Raw genomic sequence first — 22,353 nt, forward strand, 5'->3', positions numbered from 1 at the left:
TGGCAGGTCTCTGTAGCTGCTAAGCCCCCTCCACCTACCTCCCCGTAGGCCTCTGGGGCCCGCCGGGGCAGTGTTGGACCGAGGCCTGAAGTCCTGAGCCTTGCCAAGTCTCATCAGAGGATAGTGGGTCTGCTAGCTTCCTCTGCTGCCCTGCCCACACACCTCTCTGTGTGTCCTGGCGCCAGGCACCTGTGCAGTGGCTGCTCACCCTCTGCACACTCAGTGGCACCAGCTGTGTGCCTGCAAACAAGTACCACCTCTTTCTGGGCTGCAATGTCTGCCTCTAAGAGGTGGGCCTGCCGGTGTCTTGTGAAATGGGTGAGTTGACGTATGTAGTGCACAGCGGAGGGCCTGAGAGGTAGTAAGCACTCAGTCCCACCAGTGGGCCCTGAGACGCCCTTAGTCTATGCTCCACTGGGCCTAGCAGGAAATGGGAGCCCAGGTCAGAAGCCCATGCGCTGTGGGGAGTGAGCTGCTTCTGGTCAGCCCTGGATTAATGGCTTTTAATTTAGAATTCCGTCAGCGCAGCTTCTCTCCGGAGAGCAGGATGCGTTGCATCGGGAGTGAGTCCTGTGTTCCGGGTGGGAAGGGAAAGAAGTCCCCGTGATGGCGCCGCCCAGCCTCTGCCGGCCCAGGCCGACCTCACTCTTCTTTGTCTGCAGCCGGCGGCCACCCTGGCCATGGAGGACCGCAACGCACACTCAGCAGCCAGCATCCTGGCCTCCGTGAAGGAGCAGGAGGCGCGCTTCGAGAGGCTGACGCGGGCGCTGGAGCAGGAGCGGCGCCATGTTGCACTACAGCTGGAGCGCGCCCAGCAGCCCAGCATGAACAGCGGTGGCACAGGCTGTGGGCAGCCCTTGCCAATGGCCTGGCAGCAACTGGTCCTGCAGGTAACAGCCCAGTGACTTGGAAAGAGTGAAAATGGCCAAGTGGGGAGATGATCAAGCGGCCCTGGTGGACCCCAAGCCAGCAAAGCATGGCTTATTTTAAGACATGTTGGGGCTTCAGGGGAGGGAGGAAATTGGGACCCCTAGGGGGCTGGAAGTCCCTTGTGGGTGTGTGGGGTAGCATGTGATGAATGGGCCTGACCCTCAGAAAGGCACCTTTCCACTCAAAAGAGCCCTCGGGTCCAGGCAGCCAAGCAGGGTCCATTCTGAGCAGTTCAGTGGTTAGCTTAGGGATTGAGGGCTTTGACTGGCCCCACGTCTCCCTGCCATAGTGTTGCCCTTTATTGCGTGCCTCGGTGGGTCAGCCCCAGGGGAAGACTTGACCAAGTCCCCAGGCTCTGCCTGCAGCTTAGACAGTGGTCTGGGAGTCTCAGTTTCCCTGTTGGCTGTTGACCTGAGGCAGGGCTCCGGGTCCTGCTCGGCCCAGGAGGTGGGGGGCCGTGGCTGCTCTGTGGCTGGGCCCTCAGAGCCCTGAAGTTGGGGTGCACACTCAGAAGTAAGACCCCCTTGGACCCCACTCAGCACTCACTGTGCCTGAGCACCCTAATATGCAAACAGGAGGTGGTGGCATCTGCTGGTGGGATGATGAGGGTCGAAGGGGGAAAATCAAGGGGCCTGGAGTTTGGTGTGCTTGTTACAGTTCCCGTTAGCTACCCAGCAGAAGGCCTAGGGCAGGCCGGTCAGGAGGGCCCAGCTACAGGCCTCCTGCTGCTGTCCCTCTTTATCACCCATTTTGGAGCCCCGGGGCCCACGGTCTGCTGTGTCCACACTGCTCCTGGTGGAGTGATCCTAGAAGGCCCTCTCTGCAGGTTCCTTGATTTCCCTGGCTCAGTTTCCCCCCAGCAGCAGGTAGAAGTGTTGCCCACCTAAATCAAGCAGCTGGGCTTCCTCTTGGCATGCTCCCACCCCTATCCCCACCACCTGTACAGGGTACTGGCCAGGCACACACACCTGGTACATGTGCTGGTGTCTTGGGGTAGTCTGTGCCCTTTATGGCTGGAGAGAAAGGGGGCATGGTGCTGGTCTGGGCTGAGGCTGGCTCACTGGGCTAGCTTCAGCTCATTATGGGGGGTGTGGGGCATAGAAGCAGTGGCCTGCATCAGACCAGGGGACATGAGGTAAGGGACCCTCTCTGATCCTCAATGACCTTGTCTGGTCAGTGGGGGATACCAAACTCACTGCCGATGAGTTGATTTTGACACACAGCGACCCCTCCTTGGTTTTCTGAGGTGGTGTTTCTACAGAAGTCTTCCTTCTGAGGAGTAGCTGGTGGTTTTGAGCTGCCAGGCTCTGGTTAGCAGTCAGGTGCCTTAGGCACTATGGCACTAGAGCTATATAATGATTCTTATATCCACTCACTTGACCCCTGTGAAGGTGCAGCCCAGCATGGGTGTGCGACTGGAGCCAGATAAGTGTCCATTCCTTCCCTTAGGACCAACCTCCAGAGAACCTCGGGTCCCGCTGACAGTCTGGACCTCTTGGGAAGCAGTCTTTCCCAAGCCCCACTGTGCTGAGTGATCTCAGTAGGGCCACATAGTCAGTTCACAGGAGGCTAGCACTCGGGCTGGAGTGGGCCTAGGTGAAGAGCCAACCCTGCTGTCTCCCAGGCACTCCAAAGTGGGTTGCATGGGTACAATGGCAGCCAGTGACTACCCTGTGACTACTACCCCGCAGGTGCCAGGGGCTGTATCTCACTCCACGCTGGAATAGGCTCCAGCCTTTAGCCCATGGATGGCACCACAGAGGGTCAGTGTCCTGGCTGGGGAGATGTTCCCACACCCTAGAGTTGCCCTAGCCTCCTGGGGGCTATAGACCACACAATGTTAGGCCACTGCCCCTCCCTGTCTGCCTGGGTTTTCTGTCTCTTGGGAGGAGATAGTTTTCTCAGGCTGGGATTAGAGCAGGCATATGTTCCCAGGGCTCCAGCTGTAGTCAGGCGGCTTGGGATGCTGCAGGAGGTTGGGGCCACCAGGGCTGGCCAGGCCCCACAGCCTTGATGCCAAACCAGCTTCCCAGATAATCTCAGCAGGAGACGCCTGATGACCTGCCTGCTGAGCCACAGAGCTGCCGGGAGTATGGTGCTCAGGGCTGGGGTTTGGTGTTTGAGAAGCTCCAGGGCTGGGGGCCAGGTAGCAGCTACAGCCAAGGCTGGGCAGCCAGGAGCCAGGGTTTTGAGAGGCTTGAGGGGGCAGCTGGGACTGAGGCTGGGAAGCTGGGGGGCAGGCATCATTGCTGCTGTACTCCCTGAGCCGTGCCACGGTCCTGACCGCCTGCCATCCACCCTCTGGTATGAAGGCGCTTAGTGTGGAGAGAGGCTGCCCATAGTGAGGAGGGTGCCATTAGGGGCCTGGTCTGCTGGGCTCTTACAGCCACCTCAGCCAAGATGAAATTTGGGAGAAGACAAAAATGGCTCAAACATAGATAGCATCAAGACTGTGTCCCTTGGGGCAGTGGTCCAGTCCTACTCACTCACCAAAGTGGCTCCTCAAAGTTCAAGGCATCTTAGGAAACTGAGGCTCACAGGGCAGTGCGCACCCAGAGTGCTGGACCATTAGTGTGTGTGGTGCATCTTGGAGACAGAGTGGCCCCAGTGGAGGCTTGGTTTCTGAGTGGGGTCTGGGAACAAGTGGGTGCGAGGCAGGAGACCCAAGCTCAGGCCCCCTGTCTGGCCCGACCCACGGAGCCTCCTTGGGCTGGCCCAGCCCTGCGCATCTAAGACATGAGTTTCTTTGTCCATAGTGCAGTTGGCTGCTGGTTTGCCTTTGTGAGATATGACCCGAGTTGGTGGCTCTGGCCACATCAGAGCCTCACTCCCCAGGGTGTGGCTGCGTATTCACGTGAGGCTGTGGGGGGCACTCTGGTGGGACCAGTGCAGACTGTGCCTGAGCACGCTTTCCCCTCCCCCCAGCCACCACAAGTCACCCAGAAGATTGCAGGTGTGGAGGGTAGAGGGTTCAGAACCAAATGGGCCCCTATGAGGCCAGGATCCAAGACTAGACAGGTTACGTGGCTGGCGCAGGGACATCCAAAAGTTCTTCTTTCCACTGAAGCTGCTCTTATCCTTGTGGGATCCCTCGGGGGATGGACCCTGAGCTGCTGTTTTAATGAGGGGGACCCAAGACAAAAAGGGTTGCCTGTGGGATCCTTTGCCAGGTCATCAGTGAGCTGTGTGGGTACGTTTCTTTGAGGCCCCATTCCGGGAAGTCTGAATCTGGGGAGACCGGGGAGACCCCGCGGGCAGGATCCTGCAGGGCTGGTGGTGCCTTAAGTATTATATACTGTCTCGTTGGCCACCATTTCACAGCAGGATGAGCAGTTAGTGCTCTGGGAGCCACCCATCAGCCTGAGGGAATTGTTTTCCCAACTATTCAGGGAGCGAGTGGGGGGCAGCGTGTGTGCCCATTTACTAGTGGCAGACCGAGCCAGAGAAGGAGCTGGTAACTGGGCGAAAAATAAGATCCTCGAGGTAGAGGTGCGAGGAGCCCCTACAGGCCTCCAGGCGGTGGAGGCGGCCCTGGCCCCGCCCAGGCTGCGGAGCCACGCCCCGTGCCCGTAGGGGGCGTCCTGCGCCCCGCCCCGCCTGGGCGCGGCCCCGCCCGATTGGCTGCTTGCCTTGACCGCCGCCAGATCCGCCTCCGCGGGGAGTGAGTCCGCTGAGCCCGAGCGGCCGAGGCGCCGGAGCCAAGCCGGGTCCGTTGCCTCGCCGCTCGTTGCCCCGCGGAGCCCCAGCCCCATGCCGGCTGAACTCAGACAGGTTGGACGGAGCTTGGTCCAGGGCGGAGGGCGTCACCGTCCCCGGGGCCTGGCGGGACCCCGGCGGCAGAGGGCGGCGCCGGCCTTCCCGGGAGGACCCGCTTTTGTTTTGCGGAGCCGCCAGCGAGCAGCTATTGTCTGCGCCCCGGACTTGGGCCGCGTCGGGCCCCGGGGTCGGCGGAGGCTGGCGTGAGCGCACAGTCCTGGGGGTGTGCAAGAAGCGGGGCGGGGCCGCGGAGTCTCTGGAGCCCCTCCCCGCGGGCTAGGCGCGGGGGTCCGTGGACAGTGCGTCCCTACGCGCCGAGCGGGGCGGGACCAGTGGGCGCGCCCCCGGCGAGCGCCCGGGGCAGGTGCGGAGGACGCGGCCTTCCCGGGCAGCCCCTCGTGCAAGAGGGTGGCTGAGGCCGGAGAGGGAAGCCCGGCTCAGTCTCTTACTCCCCAAGGGCTCCCTTGGCCTACCCCCTTGCCTCCACGTCCCCAGCGCAGGCTCTGACTCCAGGGACCTGCGAAAGGGCTTCCGGTGCGTTAATGGAAGCCCTCTGCTGCGGTCGCGCACGTGAGGGAGGGGGCACGAGGAAACCTTCCAGCAGGGACGGTGGTGGGGCCTGTTGGCAGCTGCACTGAGTCAGAGGGAGGGCTCCATTAACGGGCAAACAGGCCAGGAGCTGAGGCTTAGCGGAAAAGTGACTTGCCCAAGGCCTCTTGAAGAAGGTGGCTTTCTTCCCACAAACCTGCTTACTTGGGCCAGTCTGGCTGCTCGCTGCCCCTGAGGTGGAGGGCCCAGTTGGATGCGCTGCGGAGATTCTGGGTTACAGGTGGCATAGTGCCTAAGGCGCTTGAGTGCTAACCAGAAGACTGGTGGTTCAAACCCACCAGCTGCTTCTTGGAAGGAAGGTTGGGCGATCTACTTCTGTAGTGATACCGCCCCGGAAAGCCAAGGAGGGGTTGCTATGAGTCGGTCTGACTTGAAGGCACATAACTACAACAAGAGCAAGAGAATGTGTACTAGGCTTGGGGAGGACAGAGGGTGATGAGACCCTGACCCAGTCCTGTTCCCCCCACCCCCAACCTTGTTTTCCCAAGCCTGCTAGATGCCAACTGCCCGTGGCTTCTCTCTACAGGGAGCTGGGCGGACCTCAGGGCAGACACACCCTGGCAGGCAAACCTCCTGTTCCATGCAGGGCTGAGAGAAGCTGTAGATGTGAAGAAAAAGGGCATTTTGTGGTAGCCAGGGAGTTGCTCTTTGACCCGCCCTGCCTACTGGGAGATACCAGGCTCACTTGTCCTGGCCTGAGTCTGGGAGAGTCACACTGGGGAAGGTGGTTGTCACTCTGACCATTCTGTCATCCAGCTATCTGTGCTCTCTGGGAATGGGGTGGGGGGGTGCATTCAGGGAGCCAGCTGTGGGATCCCTGCCTTAACGTGCCCCTTAGGTGCATGTTGGGCCCGTGGACAGGGTCTGGTGCCCACCAGTGCAGTTGGTTTCTCACTATACAGACAGCGAGTGCTCAACTCTAAAGTCCAGGCGGCACTGTACGTCTTGGGACCCCAGCTCGGGCACTCCCCTTTGGACTTGGCTTGTTTCCTTTGGCTCCTCCCTCCTGCATTCCCGCACGCACACACGCAGTTGTTGTGGGCTTTTGCCCAGGCGGTGGCCCCTCTATGCCTCACTCCACATCTCGCCTTTCCTGGCCCTGCGCTGGTCCTGTTGCCAGATGAAGAAGCTGAGCCCCAGGAGTGGCTGAGCCTCTAGGGACCCCTTAGAGCTGGGCGGTGGGCGTTCATGCTGATCTGTCTCCAGCCCCAGCCCTGGAGCGGGCTGCTTCCTCAAACTGAAGAGAACTCATGGGAACGCCCAGGCCCAGAGGCTCGGTGGATCAGGATGTGGCAGCCACAGGATGGATTTGAAGCCCTGGGGCCGGGAAGAGGCCTGGTACCTTGGTCCCAGCAGAGGGGTGAGGATGAGGCCAGGGCTGGGGCTAGAGTGACGAGGGTCAGTTGACAGGAATTGACGGGATTTGGGATATGGGTAAAGGAAGGAGGTGGTGTGTCCAAGACAGTGCCCGTGTCTGGGGTACAGGTTAGGACAGGCCGGAGTCTGGTCTGGGGCAGGGACTGTGTAGGGCTGCAGGGTCGAGGGTCCTTGAAGGTGGGCCTGAGCAGGTGGACTGGGACTTGGGGGCCCTAGAGCAGGGCACGGGAGCCAGATGGCAATGAGCAGCTTCCTTGAGCACCCGTTATGTGCTGGTCGCCAGCCCGCGGCCCTGCGTCCTTACCCTGAAAACGTTGCAGAGGTTGAGCCATGGGATGGCATCAGGTTCTCCGCTTACCAGCTGTGAGATCCCCATAGTGGACGTCTGGGTGGGTGACTCGAGGGGCTGGCGGCTCCTGCCCGTGCATGTTGAGAGCATGTGAGGCACAGTACTGGGAAAAGGTCTGGATGTGTGGAGGGCATACATACACGTGTAAGTGTGCTAGAAACAGTAGGCACAAGTGGGCTTGGTGGGCTCTTAGGAGAACACACAGAATGACGTGCTTAGGTGTGTGTGTCAGGCAGGGTGCTCATGCACACGTAGGGTATACACATCCTTGCCTGAGGAGGCAGGTACATACATGTGTATGTACACAGGTCCCTGCCCGTGTGCGTGTGTATGCATGCATGAGCATACATGCCAGGCAGGGTGCTCACCCACGTGTATGCACATTCATGCCTGAGAGACCCGGTATATTCATGTGTGTATATGTATGTGTGTACTCAGGCCACGCCCAGGTGCCAGTCAGGCTACTCGTGCACACATGCATGCGTACGTTCCTGCCTTAGGGATTAGGTACACGTAGGTGTGTGTCTTTGTGTGTTTGTGTATGCCAGGCAAGATGCTCATGCACACACATATACACATACATCCCTGCCTGAAGGGCAAGGTACATGTATGTGTATGTGCTTGTCCGTGTGTGTGTGCCAGGTGTGGTGCTCATGCACATGTGTGTATGCATACATCCCTGTTTGAGGGGCCAGGTTGCTGCACATGTGTGTATGGGGGCCCGGCTTTCCCCACGATCAGCTGACTCTCAGTCCCACCCTCTAGGATGAAGTCATCACCCATTTTTAGCTTTCCCAGGTCATTTGCCAGTGGGGCTCTCTGGGCTTTGGGGTTGTCAGGGCTTGGGATTCCACAGCGTGGAGTGTTGCTGTGTGATGCCTTAGGCTAGCTAGGCCATGCTGAGGGGCCCTGGTTCTCCTGAACCCCCTGTCTCCTTATCCCCCTGACTCTGCACCATGTCATCCTTCACCACAGGCTGGACTGGCAGAAATGATCTGGGTCACAGAGTGGCACTGAGGTCCAGAGGTGTGCCTGTCCGCACCCCATGCACTCTCCCCACTGCCTGGCCTGGGGTGGGGGTAGGGCTCTTGTCTGGGAGTGCTTAATGTATGCAAATGTATGCAGAGCTACTCAGGGTTTGATCCCCGCCAGCAGAGTCCTGGGCAACATACCCCGACGTCAGTCTTGTTTCCACCCCCCCCCCACTGCCAGCATGTAGCCCGAGGCTTTCCCACGGCTGCACCCTCCCGGCTTCTGAGCTCTGAGTGGACTCTTGGGGCCCAGCAGAGAGCGGGTGAGCTGCCGCAGTCGCCAAGCACGTTTGGGGCAGCGGAGGCTCTGGTAGTGATGGGCTGTCCCTGCACCAGAGCCTCCCAGTTCTCCCCAGGGCTCCTACGAGGCCAGAGAAGAGCCCAGGCCAGCCTGCTGGCGGCCTGCCAACATGCCCCTACGCTGAGCCTCAGTTTCCTTCTCTTACCTAGGGAGCAGTGTTCCCTTTTCCTGTTCAGGTCCCGGAAGGCCATGTCCCATCTGCATCCACATTCCAGCACCTTCGTGGCGTCAGCCAGGCCTGTGGACCACGAGGAATGAGTGTTCCTAAAAGGCCGCCTTGCAACATCCCCTTCCCTGTGGATGCCTGAAATGCCCGCATTAGCAGTTTGTGAAGTTCTGGGTGAATCCCCTCCCTTCCACTAGGCCTCGTTTTCCCCATCGTGTGAGGGCCTGCTCCTGGGGTAGGAAGGAGGACATCCTGTGGCCCTCTTCTTCCTGAGTCACCAGTGCCTCGTGATGCACCCATCCTAACATGTGCCTCATGCACCTGTAGAGGTGATGGGGCCCAGAACTTCAGCACTGCGTGCAGTTAGGGGGGCAGGCATCCCTCTAGGACAGGACTCGGTCACAGAGAGGTTTCACGTTCCAAGGACCTAGAGCATGTTCGGCAGTGTTCTTCTCAGCCAACCTTTCTGCTAGACACTGGCCTAGAGGTGGGCACCCAAGTGGCACCCTGACTGTTCCGCTTGGGACGCATGCCCTGAGGGGAGGCGTGAGCGCCTGGCCTTGGACAGCCCTCAGCTCAGTAACGGGCAGAATACCAGCTGTGCAGCCAGGCCGATGTGGTTGTCAGTGGCTGGAGTGCATTCACTCAGTGTTTGTGCAGGCCTTGGGCCTGGGCACTCAGGCAGGGGACCTACCCTGCAAGGTACAGAGGCCTGGGCTTCAGGAGCAGACCTTGTCTGCCTGCTGACCCAGCCCCAGCTGCTGGAAACGTGCTCTTCCTTCACCTTCCCACTGCCCACCGTGGTTTGGGTTTCATCCCCTGCCTGTCCTGCCCTGATGCCAGTCCTGGGATGAGAGTGGGACTCGGCAGTGGGCTTGGAGACCTGTGTGGTCAGAGGCTCAATCAAAGGCAGGCTGGACTCTGTGGTCCCCATACTCCTCAGCACAGCAGAGGTCCAGCCCAGATCGGTTGTGGGCTGGGTGCTCTTTCAGCGTCAGTCTCCGCATTGGCACGTCTGGCCAGTAGGCGCACGTGTGTCTCAAGAGGAGTCACTGTCCCAGACTGTCTGGCCTGGAATCCCACTGTCATGATGCCCTTCAGGAACAAGGGTACCTATAGGCTGAGAACGAGGCAGGTGGTGAGTGCTGGGGCCTGAGGGTGGGGAGGTTTGACAGAATGTTCAGTGAAAGGACACTGAAGTTCCCACCAAGTGCCAGCTGAGCCCCCTCGGCTGGAGCCAGCCCTCTCTGAGTTGTAATATGCTGTCCAGGACATTAGCCAGTGGGAGTACTATCTGTTGGTCTGAGGCAGAATCAGACCATGCCCGCTTGATACCCTAAGAGTGTCTGGGCCGGAAGGAACAAGAGTATTTGGGTCCTCTGAATGCCCAGGGCATCATGAGAGCTGGGTATTTCTGTCTTGTGAGGGCATCTGATTGTTGTGGGGGCAGGAGCCTGGATGTGGCCAAGAAGAGTCACCGAAAGTCCTAGAATCACCACCACAAGTCCTCGTGCTTGGTCCCTGGGGTGGGGGCAAGGAGGAGATCCAGGACCCCACCTCCCCCTGGTTGACGTACCTGTGTGGACTCAGCTAGGTCGTGCCTGGGGCCCCTTGGAAAGCAGCTGCCCCAGACTGCCCACCACTGTGGTCTGCGGCCTGGTCTGCCGGCTCTGCTTCAGGAGGCTCTGGGATGGAGTGATAGGCTGGGGCCAGTGGTCAGGAGCGTGTTCCTTCCTGTTCTTACCTGTTCGGGCTGAGACAACCCCTGGGGTCCACTGGGCTCCTGGAGAGGGGACGTTAAGAACAACACTGGATGTAGTAGGGGCAGGAAGGCAGACGCTCCTGGCAGAGGGGCCAGTGTGAGCCAAGGCAGTCCTGCCCTACTGATGCCCACCTACCTCACCGCAGGAGCAGAGCCCAGGCAGCCAGGCCTCGCTGGCCACAATGCCGGAGGCGCCCGAGGTGCTGGAGGAGACGGTGACGGTGGAGGAAGACCCTGGCACACCCACCTCCCATGTGTCCATTGTCACATCTGAAGATGGCACGACCCGGCGCACAGAAACCAAGGTACAGCCAGGTCCAGGCGGGTGGGCTCTGCAGGCCACGGTTGTCCTGTTTGTAAATAGGCACATTCACTGGCCACTCGGAAATCCTTCATTGTCCTGGTGGGAAACAGGCCGCCCAGGCAATGTTCAGACCTCTCAGGCCGTCCGCCTATCTTCCAGGTCACTAAAACGGTCAAGACAGTGACCACACGGACAGTGCGCCAGGTGCCTGTGGGCCTGGATGGCCTCCCACTGCTGGATGGGGGTCCCCCGCTGGGCCCCTTCGCTGATGGCCCCCTGGACCAGCACTTCTTGCTGCGTGGCAGCGGCCCCGCGGCCACGCTCTCCCGTGCCTACCTGGGTGGGGGGGGTGGCTTTCCTGACGGCCCTGAGCCACGTGACGGGCCCAGCTACGGCAGCTTGTCCCGTGGGCTGGGCGTGCGGCCCCCCCGCGGTGGTCCCCTTGGTCCAGGCCCCTGCGATGGCTGTTTTACGCTGCCAGGCCGCCGTGAGGCTTTCCCAGCAGGCCCTGAGCCTGTGCTGCCAGGCGGCCGCTCCCTGCCCGAGCGCTTCCAGGCAGAGCCGTATGGTTTAGAGGATGACACGCGCAGCCTGGCCGCGGACGACGAGGGTGGCCCTGAGCTGGAGCCCGAGTACGGCACAGCCACGCGGCGGAGGCCTGACTGCGGCAGGGGCCCTCGCACGAGGTGAGCACTGTTTCCTGCTGCCCCTTCCGCCTCACGCTCCCTCACCACAGAACGCCCCACAGCCGGGTCCACAGGCAGTCAGACTGCCGGAGCTGAGTCAGTCATACACTTCCTGGTATGAGTTGGCCTCTAGGCATTTCTCAAGGAAAGCAGCAAATGGGTCCTGAGATCGGGGAAGTTTGGGCGTCTTCCCTGTGTTTGGGGCTTCACCTGCTGCCCCTTCTCCACACAGACAGCCATGAAGACCTGAGTGCAAAAGACTCGGGCTGTTGCTCTGAGCAGGAAGCCCCAGCCGGACTCCCTGTGCCTCGTTTTCTCTTATGCACAGTCATGACCAGAACCCAGGGCCTCTGCCCCTTCCCGGCTCAGCCCCTAGTTTTGTTCTCTCTCGCCTCAGTTTTTTTTTTTTTTTTAATCTGTAGAGTGGGAACATCATAGCTGGGTCTGGTTCATGCTGAATGACCCTGGACAAATTACCTGACCCTGCCTAGCCTCAGTACGCCTCTGGGAAGTGTGTTTGATGGTGACAACCTACAAGGCTGCTGAGAGTCAAAGACATCTTGTTCCCTGGGGGGCTGGTGGCCTAAATGCCCCTCAGATGCCCCCCCCCACCTCAATCTTCCTTGATCATGAGTTCCTTTTCTGAGTTACATCTACAAATGGAATGGGAGCCTAAAGCCCACTGTTTGGTGAAAGTCAGTATGGGTACCCAAATTAGGAAATAGACAACATGTACAAATTTTAGTGTCAAATTAGCCAGTTGTCCTCATGTGTTTCCCTTTCCTCTAGAAAGGGGTTTTATGCAGATCTTTCAGCCAGTCAAGAAGGCCTCATCTTCTCGATAACAAGGCCGCCCCTGGCAGGCGGTCACTCTGTGAAGAGAAAACACCCTTTGGCTCTGGCTTCCTGTTACCCAGAGGCCACTGGGTTGGTGTGTACAAGGAGAGCTCACCTGCTCCCCTACATCCTGATGCTCATGGGAAGATGAGGCTGTTCTGCAGAAGGGAGTTGGTCCCCCCAACGTACCTAGACATTGCAGGGAGAGGCATTTAGCTCAGAGCCTGGTGACGGGAGTGAGTGAACTCCCAGTGGCCATTGGCTGGGTTTGGCCTGTTATTGGCTCTGTCTGTTGGTTTTTGCTCGGCTGGGCCCTGGCTGTTGACTCCACCTCATGCCTCGGACCAGGAGTGCAAATGTTCTTCAAGTTCACAACCTCCCGAGGAGCTGTGACAGGGGCACTCGGGCAGGCTGGGGGCTGCCGAAGATGTTCACACCCCGCTTGCCTGCACAGGCCCTACGAGGACGTAGTGGAAGATGCCAGCGAGCTGCTGGATGAGCGGCCTCCGTTCCCGACAGTGACGGCGCCCCTGGCGCAGCCTGAACGAGGCAGCCTGGGCAGCCTGGACCGGGTGGTGCGGCGGTCACCCTCAGTCGACAGTGCCCGCAAGGAGCCGCGCTGGCGGGACCCCGAGCTGCCTGAGGTGCTGGCCATGCTGCGGCACCCGGTGGACCCTGTGAAGGCAAACGCGGCCGCCTACCTGCAGCACCTGTGCTTTGAGAATGAGGGTGTTAAGCGTCGCGTGCGGCAGCTGCGGGGGCTGCCGCTGCTTGTGGCGCTGTTGGACCACCCACGGGCAGAGGTTCGGCGCCGGGCCTGTGGGGCACTGCGCAACCTGTCCTATGGCCGGGACACAGACAACAAGGCCGCTATCCGGGACTGTGGTGGCGTGCCTGCCCTGGTGCGCCTGCTGCGGGCCGCCCGGGACAACGAGGTTCGTGAGCTGGTCACAGGTGAGCAGGCACCCGGCCAAGCCTGCTTCCCCCAAGGAGAGAGGAGAGCAGGATTTGGCCTGGGAAAGGTGGGACCACATGAAGTCTCCAGCCAGCAGGGCTCTTCCTGTTAGTCCAACAGCCTGGGTGGCGTGCCCCGGGTGGCAGGTGGCAGGTGGCAGGCACAGGCTGATGAGCTTGTCAGCCCATCCTACTCTATGTCTGGGCTTTCCTGCATGGGCAGGGCTGGGTTTGGGCCCCTCAGGCAGGTCCCTCACCTGCCCTGTGCCCGCACAAGCCCCCCCAAGACCATTCTTCCTCACTGTCATCCACCTGACTATGTCCCGGTTGGAATTGTGTCTGTGGGAGCTAACGGCTACGTGGGAACATCTCTGGCTAATCCCTGTGGCCCGAGGAGAGTGAGTCCCACCTGCCCACATGGCTAGGAAAGGAGGCGGCGGCAGCAGCACCCCCTTCATCCCCAGCCCCTTTGGAGATCCCTTCCAGCTAGGCCTAGGTCAGGGACCCAGCACCTCTCTCACTTTTTGTCACTTCCTGTCTTCCATCTGAGCTGGGGCGAGACGGGGGCGGGGAGGGCAGGTTCCGAGTGGTGTGCAGGCTCAGCACTGGTCAACGCACTCCACAGGCACGCTCTGGAACCTGTCGTCCTACGAGCCCCTGAAAATGGTCATCATCGACCATGGCCTGCAGACGTTGACTCACGAGGTCATTGTGCCTCACTCAGGCTGGGAGCAGGAGCCCAATGAGGACTCAAAGCCACGGGATGCTGAGTGGACCACTGTCTTCAAGAACACATCAGGCTGCTTGAGGTGTGGGCAGGGGGCGGGGCCAGGCTGTTCAGTGTGGACGAGGGGCGGGAATGTGGTGTGGGCTTCAGAGCCATATCCCTCCCTGTGTCCTGAGAACAGGGCATCCTCTGGACAAGGCTGGCAGTCTCCCACTCTCCTCCCTTACCCCACAGCTCCAGCCCTGGCCACTCCTCCCATCACCATGACGACTAGGGGTAGGGGGGTACGGCCCTTGGCTCCTACCTGCCTTGGAGGCCTCATCTCACTTCCCCATGATTTCTGCCCCATCCCATCCCTAGGTGACCTACAGAGACCTTGCAGCCAGGGTCCTGGATCCCCATGGGACTGCTTTTTGTCAGGATGTACCCCCACAGTGCTGTGTCTCAGCCCAGAGCTGCCTGCAGTGGGGAGTCAGAGATCACCCAAACACAGACCTAGGCTCTGGCCCCCACCTCTGTCCCTTTCCAACATAACTGGGGAGTTGGGGGACCCACCTCTCTGATAAGAGATGCCAGGCTGGGGTCCAGACACTGAGATCTCTAAGGGACCAGGCCACTGCTGCCCCACTGTCACTGTGCTTCAGACAGGCATCTCCCAGTAGCCTCAGCAAGGCAGCACCAGGCCCACTTTATAGAGAAGGCAAGACCATGTGGCCATCAGGGAGGACTGGGAGTGCCTGTGGAAGCCAGGGCTCACCGGGTTTGCTTGGCCCTCCCAGGAATGTGAGCTCGGATGGCGCGGAGGCCCGGCGGCGCCTCCGCGAGTGTGAAGGGTTAGTGGATGCACTCCTGCACGCACTGCAGTCAGCTGTGAGCAGGAAGGACACGGACAATAAGGTGTGCAGGGTCGGGTGGGCATCAGTGGGGTGGCCACACTCAGGGAAGTCCCAGGCATGGCAAAGACCTTCAATACCCAGTGTCCCAGCTTCTCACAGAGGGCATGAGGCCCTGGGTGGCACAGGGGTGGCTATGCAGGTCTGGCAGAGCCTTCCTCCCAAGCTCCCCTGAAAGTGGTCCTGGCCCAGGCCTCCATGTCTCTGCTCCAAGTCCCCTTGCTGCGTGCAGCCTGTGGCCAGCCACTCCCAAGTACGCACTCCATGCACAGGCTCGGGAGGCCCAACCCTACCATCTACCCTTCTCCCCACAGTCAGTGGAGAACTGTGTGTGCATCGTGCGGAACCTGTCCTATCATGTGCACAAAGAGGTACCTGGCGCCGAAAGGTACCAGGAGTCTGAGCCCGGGCCCCCGGGCGGTGCTACGAGCTCCCAGCGCAGGAGGCGGGATGATGCAGGCTGCTTCGGAGGCAAGAAGGCCAAAGGTGGGTGGGTGGGTGGGACTAAGATTGGGCTCAAACCCGTGTCAGGCAGGCATGTAGCCAGAGGCTACCTGGGCAGCCTGTTGGGCAGGTAGGAAGTCAAGGATGGTACATGACCCTGGGTCACACAGCTGACAGGGTGCAGGGTTAATACCCTGCTTTCCCCCATCAGCACTGTGGGGCTCTCAGTGAAAGGTAGGAAGAAGCACGTGGCAGCCTCTTGGGGGCCTCTGGACCCAGCCCCTCAGCTACTGGGGACAGGCTTCTGTGGGCCCATCGGCCTGGGAAACTGCAGTTGATGCTGCTTCCTGGCTGCACCTAGAGCCCATAAAGGCCCTGACAAGGCCTGTAGGGCAGAACTCTGTTCCACCCTGAGCTGGACCTGATGTTCATGCCGTACCCACTGGCACTTGTGGGGTGTCAGTGGCCTGCATTCCGCAGCTGTCATGGGGCACCTGAACACTGCCTGCACCTGAGCTCTGGCCCACCAATTGGGGCCTTTTCTTACCCCAGGCCTCCCCTCACTTGTCTCACTACATGGGTACTCGGCAGGTAATTGGGGTGAGGGTCCGCATTCCGCCTGCCTGACCCAGGGTCTGCAGTGGGAGCTCAGGACCTCGGGAGGGTCTGTGGGGGGTGCTGCCCCTGCTCAGCCTCATCTCCTCTCTCCTGTGCTTCCTCCGGCCGCCCAGAGGAGTGGTTCCATCAAGGTGAGTCCCTGTTTCTCCTGCTGTCCAGGCCTGGTGGGTGCAGCGGGCACCCAGGAGGCAGCCCAGTCCCATTGCTCCACAGTTGTCTCCAGGACAACTCTAGGACTGCAAGTGCACTGGGCAGCCAGAGGCGGCCCCAGCCTCAGGGCCCTGTGCCACCCCCATCACCTGGGTAGCTGTCTCCATGACAACTGCATGGCCATGCCAGCTGTAGGAATGCAGGCCTGGTTGGGAGGCTAAGGGGCCCACCCCTCTGCAACCTCACTCTGGGCCAGGGCTAGGGCTGGGTTGTGTCCACCACACACGAGCCCTTGCAGTGGAGTGGGGCTGTGTGTGGCTCAGCACAGATAAGACGGGTTAGGTGAGGGCCAAAGAACAAGATGCATTCTCATCTGAGTTAGAAAGGGCATGGGAGGAGCAACTCGCTGTCACAGAGATGACACTTGGTCTGTGGGTGGGGTCCGTCTAGACTGGAAAAGACATACCCTTTGCTGGGGTTCCTTGAGTGTCCTGTTTCACTGTGAGACCCAATCAAGTCCTGTCCCTACCAGCGTTCAGTTAGCCCGTTTGTAGGGGCTGCTCAGCTTGGGCTCCTTGCACTCTTGGTTCATACCTGGCAGCTCATAGGAGCTGTCAGGGTTTCAAGGATGGCTCTCAGCACTTAATAGGGATGGGTCCTAGGTGCTCTGGGCAGGGCTGGGCTGTCTCACACCAGGCTGACCTGTGAGAGGCCTGCACACAGCTCGCTACGCCCACGGCCCTGGACCCTGTCCTGGACACAGGGTGCTCTTTGGGTGCTGCCTTGTAGAGGACTGTGCCTTGACCCTCCTACCTGTACCCTCCCCCCACAGGGTCTGCCTCACCACTGGCTATCCTTCCCTTCCAGGGAAAAAGGACAGTGAGATGGACCGGAACTTTGACACGCTGGATCTGCCCAAGCGAACCGAGGCTGCCAAAGGTGAGCAAACGGAAGCAGAGACGGGCCCAGACCGGTCAAGGTAGTGGCATTTTGTGCTGCCAAGCAGGTCTGGAGGGCCTTGGGGATTAGATAGAGAAATGGGGGCCCACAGGTATGGTGTTCCCCAGGGGACCATGCAGTCCCTGGATACCAGATGAGGTCAATGTCATGAGTCGCCTTAATCAGGGCGAGTCCAAGAACTTGTAGAAAGCCATATAGTACATGAGAGGCAGGGTCAGAATTGGGGCAGAGTGACCAACGAAGGGTGAGGGGCCAGCCAGGCAGGGCCCAGTGTCAGCTGAGGAGCTCAGGCCCGGTCCAAGGGGGGCTGGGAGTCAGGGAGGGCACGGTCAGACGCAGATGGATACGAGCCAGAGGGATAGGACTGTGTATGGATTCACACGGGCAGGACGGGCCATCCCTCACATCGCGTGTGTCTGTGGGGCCCTCTTGTGGGCTGGCAGCGCTCTGCACACTGGTCATCCAGCCTGAGAGGGGTCGGTCCCAGTGGCCCTCAGCCTCTTGAGCCCCTAGCCCCAACCAGCCATGCCACTGGGGTGATCCAGATGCCAACACGTGGAGTGGGGGGCCCAGCCATGGGCAGAACATTACAGGCAGAGGGGTAGCCAGAGCCAAGGGCCTGAGAAGGGCTGCTGGGAGTATTTGGAGAACAGGAAGCCCAGAGGCAACAGCGCAGGGAGGCAGGCTGGGGACCAGCTAATTAAATGGGAGGAAGTGAGACAGGAGATGGAGGTGGCTGGGTGCCGGCCAGAAGCCTCAGGCGGGGCAGGCGGGCTTGGAAGGCTCCCTCAGCCCCATCATGGCCGGTACACTGTGCCAGCACCATACTGGGGCAGCTTTGCCCCTTGGAGATTCAGGAGTGGTTGCCAGAGACCCCAGTTTTGTTAGGGGAAAGGCAGGTTGCAGGAGGGTTCTCGCTGCCAGGCTGGTCTGGGCCCATCTCTTTGGCAGCAGGGTTAAGGGAGGAAGGACCTCACCTGGCCCCATTGCCTCCTCTCTGAGCCTCAGTTTGCCCCTCAGTGACAAGGGAATGCTTTCCCCTTGGGTGACTGTAAGGGGTAAGTTCAACATTCCCTGACCGCGCCACACCCATCCCTGGCCACAGCGCACCCCAGCCCTGGGAGCACTGATGGGTGGTGACAAGTAGGGAGGTTCTGGGTGACTGTGGGTGGCGGGTCCCCTGTATGCAGGCTTTGAGCTGCTGTACCAGCCCGAGGTGGTACGACTCTACCTCTCTCTCCTCACGGAGAGCCGGAACTTCAATACTTTGGAGGCTGCCGCAGGCGCCTTGCAGAACCTCAGCGCTGGCAACTGGACGGTGAGAGGCTGGGCTGGCAGGGAGAACAAGAAGGGAAACGAGAGAGGGAATCTGGACCCCTACCCGCTGGGGAGTGGCAAACTGCAGCACCTTCCCAAAGCTGGGGAGAAGGATGCCTTGGGGTGGGGTGGGAGCTTGGTGGAGATGCCCTTGAGCTGCTGGGAAGGGTTGTTTCTGTCAAGGGAGGTCAGTGGAGCTGAAGGGAAGGGCCAGGAGGGGGCAGGGGGACGGTGGTAGGGCGAAGGGCCCCACCGAGCGCCCTCCACCGCCTTCGCAGTGGGCCACGTACATCCGCGCCACTGTGCGCAAGGAGCGCGGGTTGCCCGTGCTGGTGGAGCTGCTGCAGTCGGAAACCGACAAGGTGGTGCGCGCCGTCGCCATTGCCCTACGCAATCTCTCGTTGGACCGGCGCAACAAGGACCTCATCGGTGAGGACTCCAGGCGGGTGCAGAACGGGGCAAGTGGCTCTTGGATCAAGTTTGGGGTCCAAGTTTGGTTCGGTGATTCAGCCCCCCAAACTTGCCTTGTCTCGGAGGCTCCGCCCTCTCCTTACTGGGTTGTTTCTTTGCACCTCTCCTGACTGCTGCTGCTCCCGGCTGGAGCGGGCGGGGGCGTGTCCTAACACTCTTGCCCCACCCCCAGGGAGCTACGCCATGGCGGAGCTGGTGCGGAATGTGCGCAATGCGCAGGCGCCGGCACGACTTGGGGCACATCTGGAGGAGGACACGGTGGTGGCTGTGCTCAACACCATCCATGAGATCGTGTCCGACAGCCCGGACAACGCGCGCTCGCTGCTGCAGGCCCGCGGCGTGCCTGCGCTGGTGGCACTCGGGGCAGCCAGGTGGGCGGGGCAGATCCGCGGGGGCGGGGCGGGTGGGGTCCGGGGCGGGGCCGGGCGTTGACATCGCCTGGGACCTGGCTACAGCCAGTCGGCGCGGGAGGCGAAGGCGGCCTCGCACGTGCTGCAGACGGTGTGGAGCTACAAGGAACTGCGAGGTGCTCTGCAGAAGGAGGGCTGGACCAAGGCCCGCTTCCAGGTAAAGTCGCCGCCTCTGCCAAACTGAGTGTGCTCTCGCCCCCTTCCTATCGGTTAGCAGAAGCACCGACGACCTCACCTCATGATTGTGTATTGTTGCTCCCCAGTCAGCTGCTGCCGCTGCCAAAGGACCCAAAGGAACACCAAGTCCAGGGGGTTTTGACGATAGCACGCTGCCGCTGGTGGAGAAGAGTGTGGGTGAGTACAGCCGCGGGGTGTGTGTCCAGGACCTCATTTCAAGGTCTAAGAGCAGTACTGCGCCCACTCATACTGATGGTGGGCATAGAGTGGACAGAGACTGAGGTTCTCGTCTTCTCCTTCTTGTCTCTGTGCCCTACCTGCCCTCTGTGTCTGTGGGTTGCAAGCTGAAGGGGTGGGCCATGTGTAAAGAGGTGCATTGACCTTAGTGGAAGAGGGCAGCTCAGGGTCTCTGTAGGCCCCTGTGGCCACTGCTGGCACCGACCTGTGTGTGTCTTGCAGATGGGGAGAAGCCAGGGAGCCGGGATGTGATCCCCATGGATGCGTTGGGTCCAGGTAAGTTTAGGGGCAGGGCTGCTTCTTTCTTATGTGGCAAGGAGGGACTGGAAGCAGGTGGATGGTTTGCGGAGTAAACGCATTGTTGGGTGTGGTGAAGTCAGGTCTGGCCAGGGATGAGAGATCTAGTTTAGGATCTGGTAGGGTGTGAAGGGCAGCCCAGGGCTTCTTGTTGATCTCTGCTAGCTGCATGCTGTGTCTCCCTGTGTGCCCCACTAGCCCACACACCCATCTTAGGGAAGGACAGACCGAGTTGCCTGCTGTGGGGAGGCTTAAGGGTTCCAAGCCACATTGGGAACCAGCAAGGGGCAACATGTCCAGACCATTATGAGGCAGGGGGTGGAGAAAGCTGGTCAGGGGCACAGGCCTCTAGGTGGGTGAGAGTGTGTCATTCTCAAAGGGCCCTCCGGGGTGGGGGTAAAGAGAAAATTCTGCCCAGAGTTCCATTTACCACCCCCCCATCCCACAGATGGGTACTCCACCATCGACCGGCCAGGCCGAAGGTCCCGGGGCAGTGAACCTTCAGGAGAGGTCTTCCAGAAGGAGCCCTTGAAAGTGAGCAGCAAGTCTGGGAAAGGGGCCCAGGTGGGAGGCTGACTTTGGAGTTGGCCCTGGGGCCGTCCAGAGCAGAGGTCATCTGCGGGGCTGTGGGTTGTGGGGCCAGGGAGCTCTCAGGTTCTGGCTTGGGCTCGGATGCCTCACATACCTAGGATGGTTCTAGTGGAGTTCAGTCTTTGGGTGCTGCCACCTACTGGGAGGGAGGGGGTATGGGTCAGAGAGGGCCACTTGGTGAGGCCTTAGAGGGCGGCCGTGAGCAAGCGTGTCTTCGCTTTCTCTGCATGTATGTCCGTGAGCAAAGGGCCCCTGTGGCCCCACCTGGCCCCTGCTCTGTGCCAACCTCCTGGCTTCATATGGGGCTGTGTATGTCCATGCATCACGCGTGTTTGTGTGAACCTCACTTGCCCATCTTCCCTAACCCTCCAGTGCTCCCTTTGGGACTACCTTGGCAGCCCATCCTTATCCCCACCCCTGTCCCTCCCTTGCCCCCAGGGACCAAACCAGCCCCCTCCCATCAACTCCCCTAACCTGCTCTGTTCTGCTTTTAACACCCTCCTGCTACCCCTGTCCGCTGCAGCCCGACCCTGGCAGGAATGCCCCTCCTCCTGGTCCCAGCAGGGCCACGGTCAGGCTGGTGGATGCCGTGGGGGACGCTAAGCCTCAGCCCGTTGACTCCTGGGTCTAGCTTGCATGCCTGGTACGTTCTCTTGTCTGGTTGTTCGTCCACCTGTCCATCTTCTGGGCCCAGGGCTTCTTGTTGATCTCTGCTAGCTGCATGCTGTGTCTCCCTGTGTGCCCCGCTGGCCCACACACCCATCTTAGGGAAGGACAGACTGAGAAGGAGAGTCCCTCGGTCCCATCCCAGGAACTATGGGATCTGCTGCCCAAGGAGACAGGGCCAGATCAGGGATGGTCCCCATATCCTTAAATGCCCTCAGTACAGGGGCCTATGAGGACCAGCAAGTTGGAACGGACCTTGATGCTAAGAGCCTCAGGTTGGTCCACGCCTCCCCCAGCAGCTGTGGGTGAGCAGAGGGGTCCGTCTCTGCTCCTGTGCACACCTTGGTCGGAACCCCCCCGAAGAGCTCCGGTCAGCTCGTCCTATGAGTGCTGCCCACATCTCCACCCACCTGTGCAGGCAGTACCCCGTGCTGCCCAGCCACCCTGCCCAGTGGTCACACCAGCCAGTCCTGGGGCCTGCAAGCCAGGCCACCTGCCTGTGCTCACGGCTGCAACACCTACCTTCCCCCCCTTTCCCTCCTCAGGACTGAGGCCCAGCTGTTTGTTCTTAGGAATTTTTACCATGGGAAGAACGGGATCTCCAGGGCCGCTGAGCAGACACTGCTGTGGATTGTGAGCCCCCTGGACGCAGGGGTTGACAGTGCCTCTTCTGGCCTTCCCCCACCAGCCAGGGCTGGGCCTTCCAGAGAAGCCGTCTCCCCGAGCTCCTCCTTCCTTCCACTCTCCCTGACTCCTTAGGCCCCACGTTAGATATTTACTGACATGGTGCTGTGTGAGAGAAAAGGCCAGGGGGGCCCCAGGAAGGTAGCCTGCTTAGTGGGTGACAGAGTGACCAGGAGAGGGCTCCTGGTGTAGAACTAGGCGAGTGTGCGCTCGTGCACAGTGGCTGTGCGAGGCCTGCAGGGCCTGGATCCAGGTGTGCAGGTGGCCATGGCCTTGGAGGGTGAGGAGCAGGACATGCAGAGGAGGTGGTGGGGTTCCCCAGGCCCCCGAGTCCCACCCTGTACAGCAGGCAGCCCACACAGCTGCTGTGAAGAGCCTGGCCCTGCAGAGAGGCTCTGGAGGCAGTGAGTGGGATCGGGCTGTGGGGGCCTCCCGCCCTGCCCTGGGAGCCCTGCCCTGGGGGCCCTGTCCTGGGGGCCCCGCCCTGGGAGCCCGGTGGAGGCCGAGTCCCAAGCAGTGGAACCCTTTCCTGAACTGACTCAGGCCCCGTGGGATGTGCTGCGGCAGCTACCCAGGCCGTACCACAGCGCCTCTGGGACTGGCCTCCCGCTGCACCGGGGGCATCGCTGTTCAGTGCCTGCTGTTTGAA

The 22,353-nt window shown here is 60.7% G+C and overlaps 1 protein-coding gene across 1 annotated transcript; it reads left to right on the top strand.

Annotated features, from left to right (window-relative positions):
* The first annotated feature begins 680 nt into the window (after nt 1-680).
* Nucleotides 681-20,985, top strand: ARVCF (ARVCF delta catenin family member). The gene is made up of 17 exons (XM_007957964.2): nt 681-890; nt 10,428-10,586; nt 10,745-11,271; nt 12,563-13,062; nt 13,688-13,871; nt 14,569-14,686; nt 14,997-15,168; nt 15,858-15,875; nt 16,762-16,833; nt 18,045-18,172; nt 18,450-18,600; nt 18,815-19,013; nt 19,098-19,209; nt 19,316-19,406; nt 19,689-19,742; nt 20,212-20,297; nt 20,878-20,985. Exons 1-17 carry the CDS (start codon nt 681-683, stop codon nt 20,983-20,985), a joined length of 2,889 nt encoding a protein of 962 aa, XP_007956155.1.
* Nucleotides 20,986-22,353: the final 1,368 nt, after the last annotated feature.

The sequence above is a fragment of the Orycteropus afer genome, unplaced genomic scaffold, assembly GCF_000298275.1.
Source record: "Orycteropus afer afer isolate SDZICR_OR568_19922 unplaced genomic scaffold, OryAfe1.0 scaffold00829, whole genome shotgun sequence".
Classification (NCBI taxonomy): Eukaryota; Metazoa; Chordata; class Mammalia; order Tubulidentata; family Orycteropodidae; genus Orycteropus; species Orycteropus afer.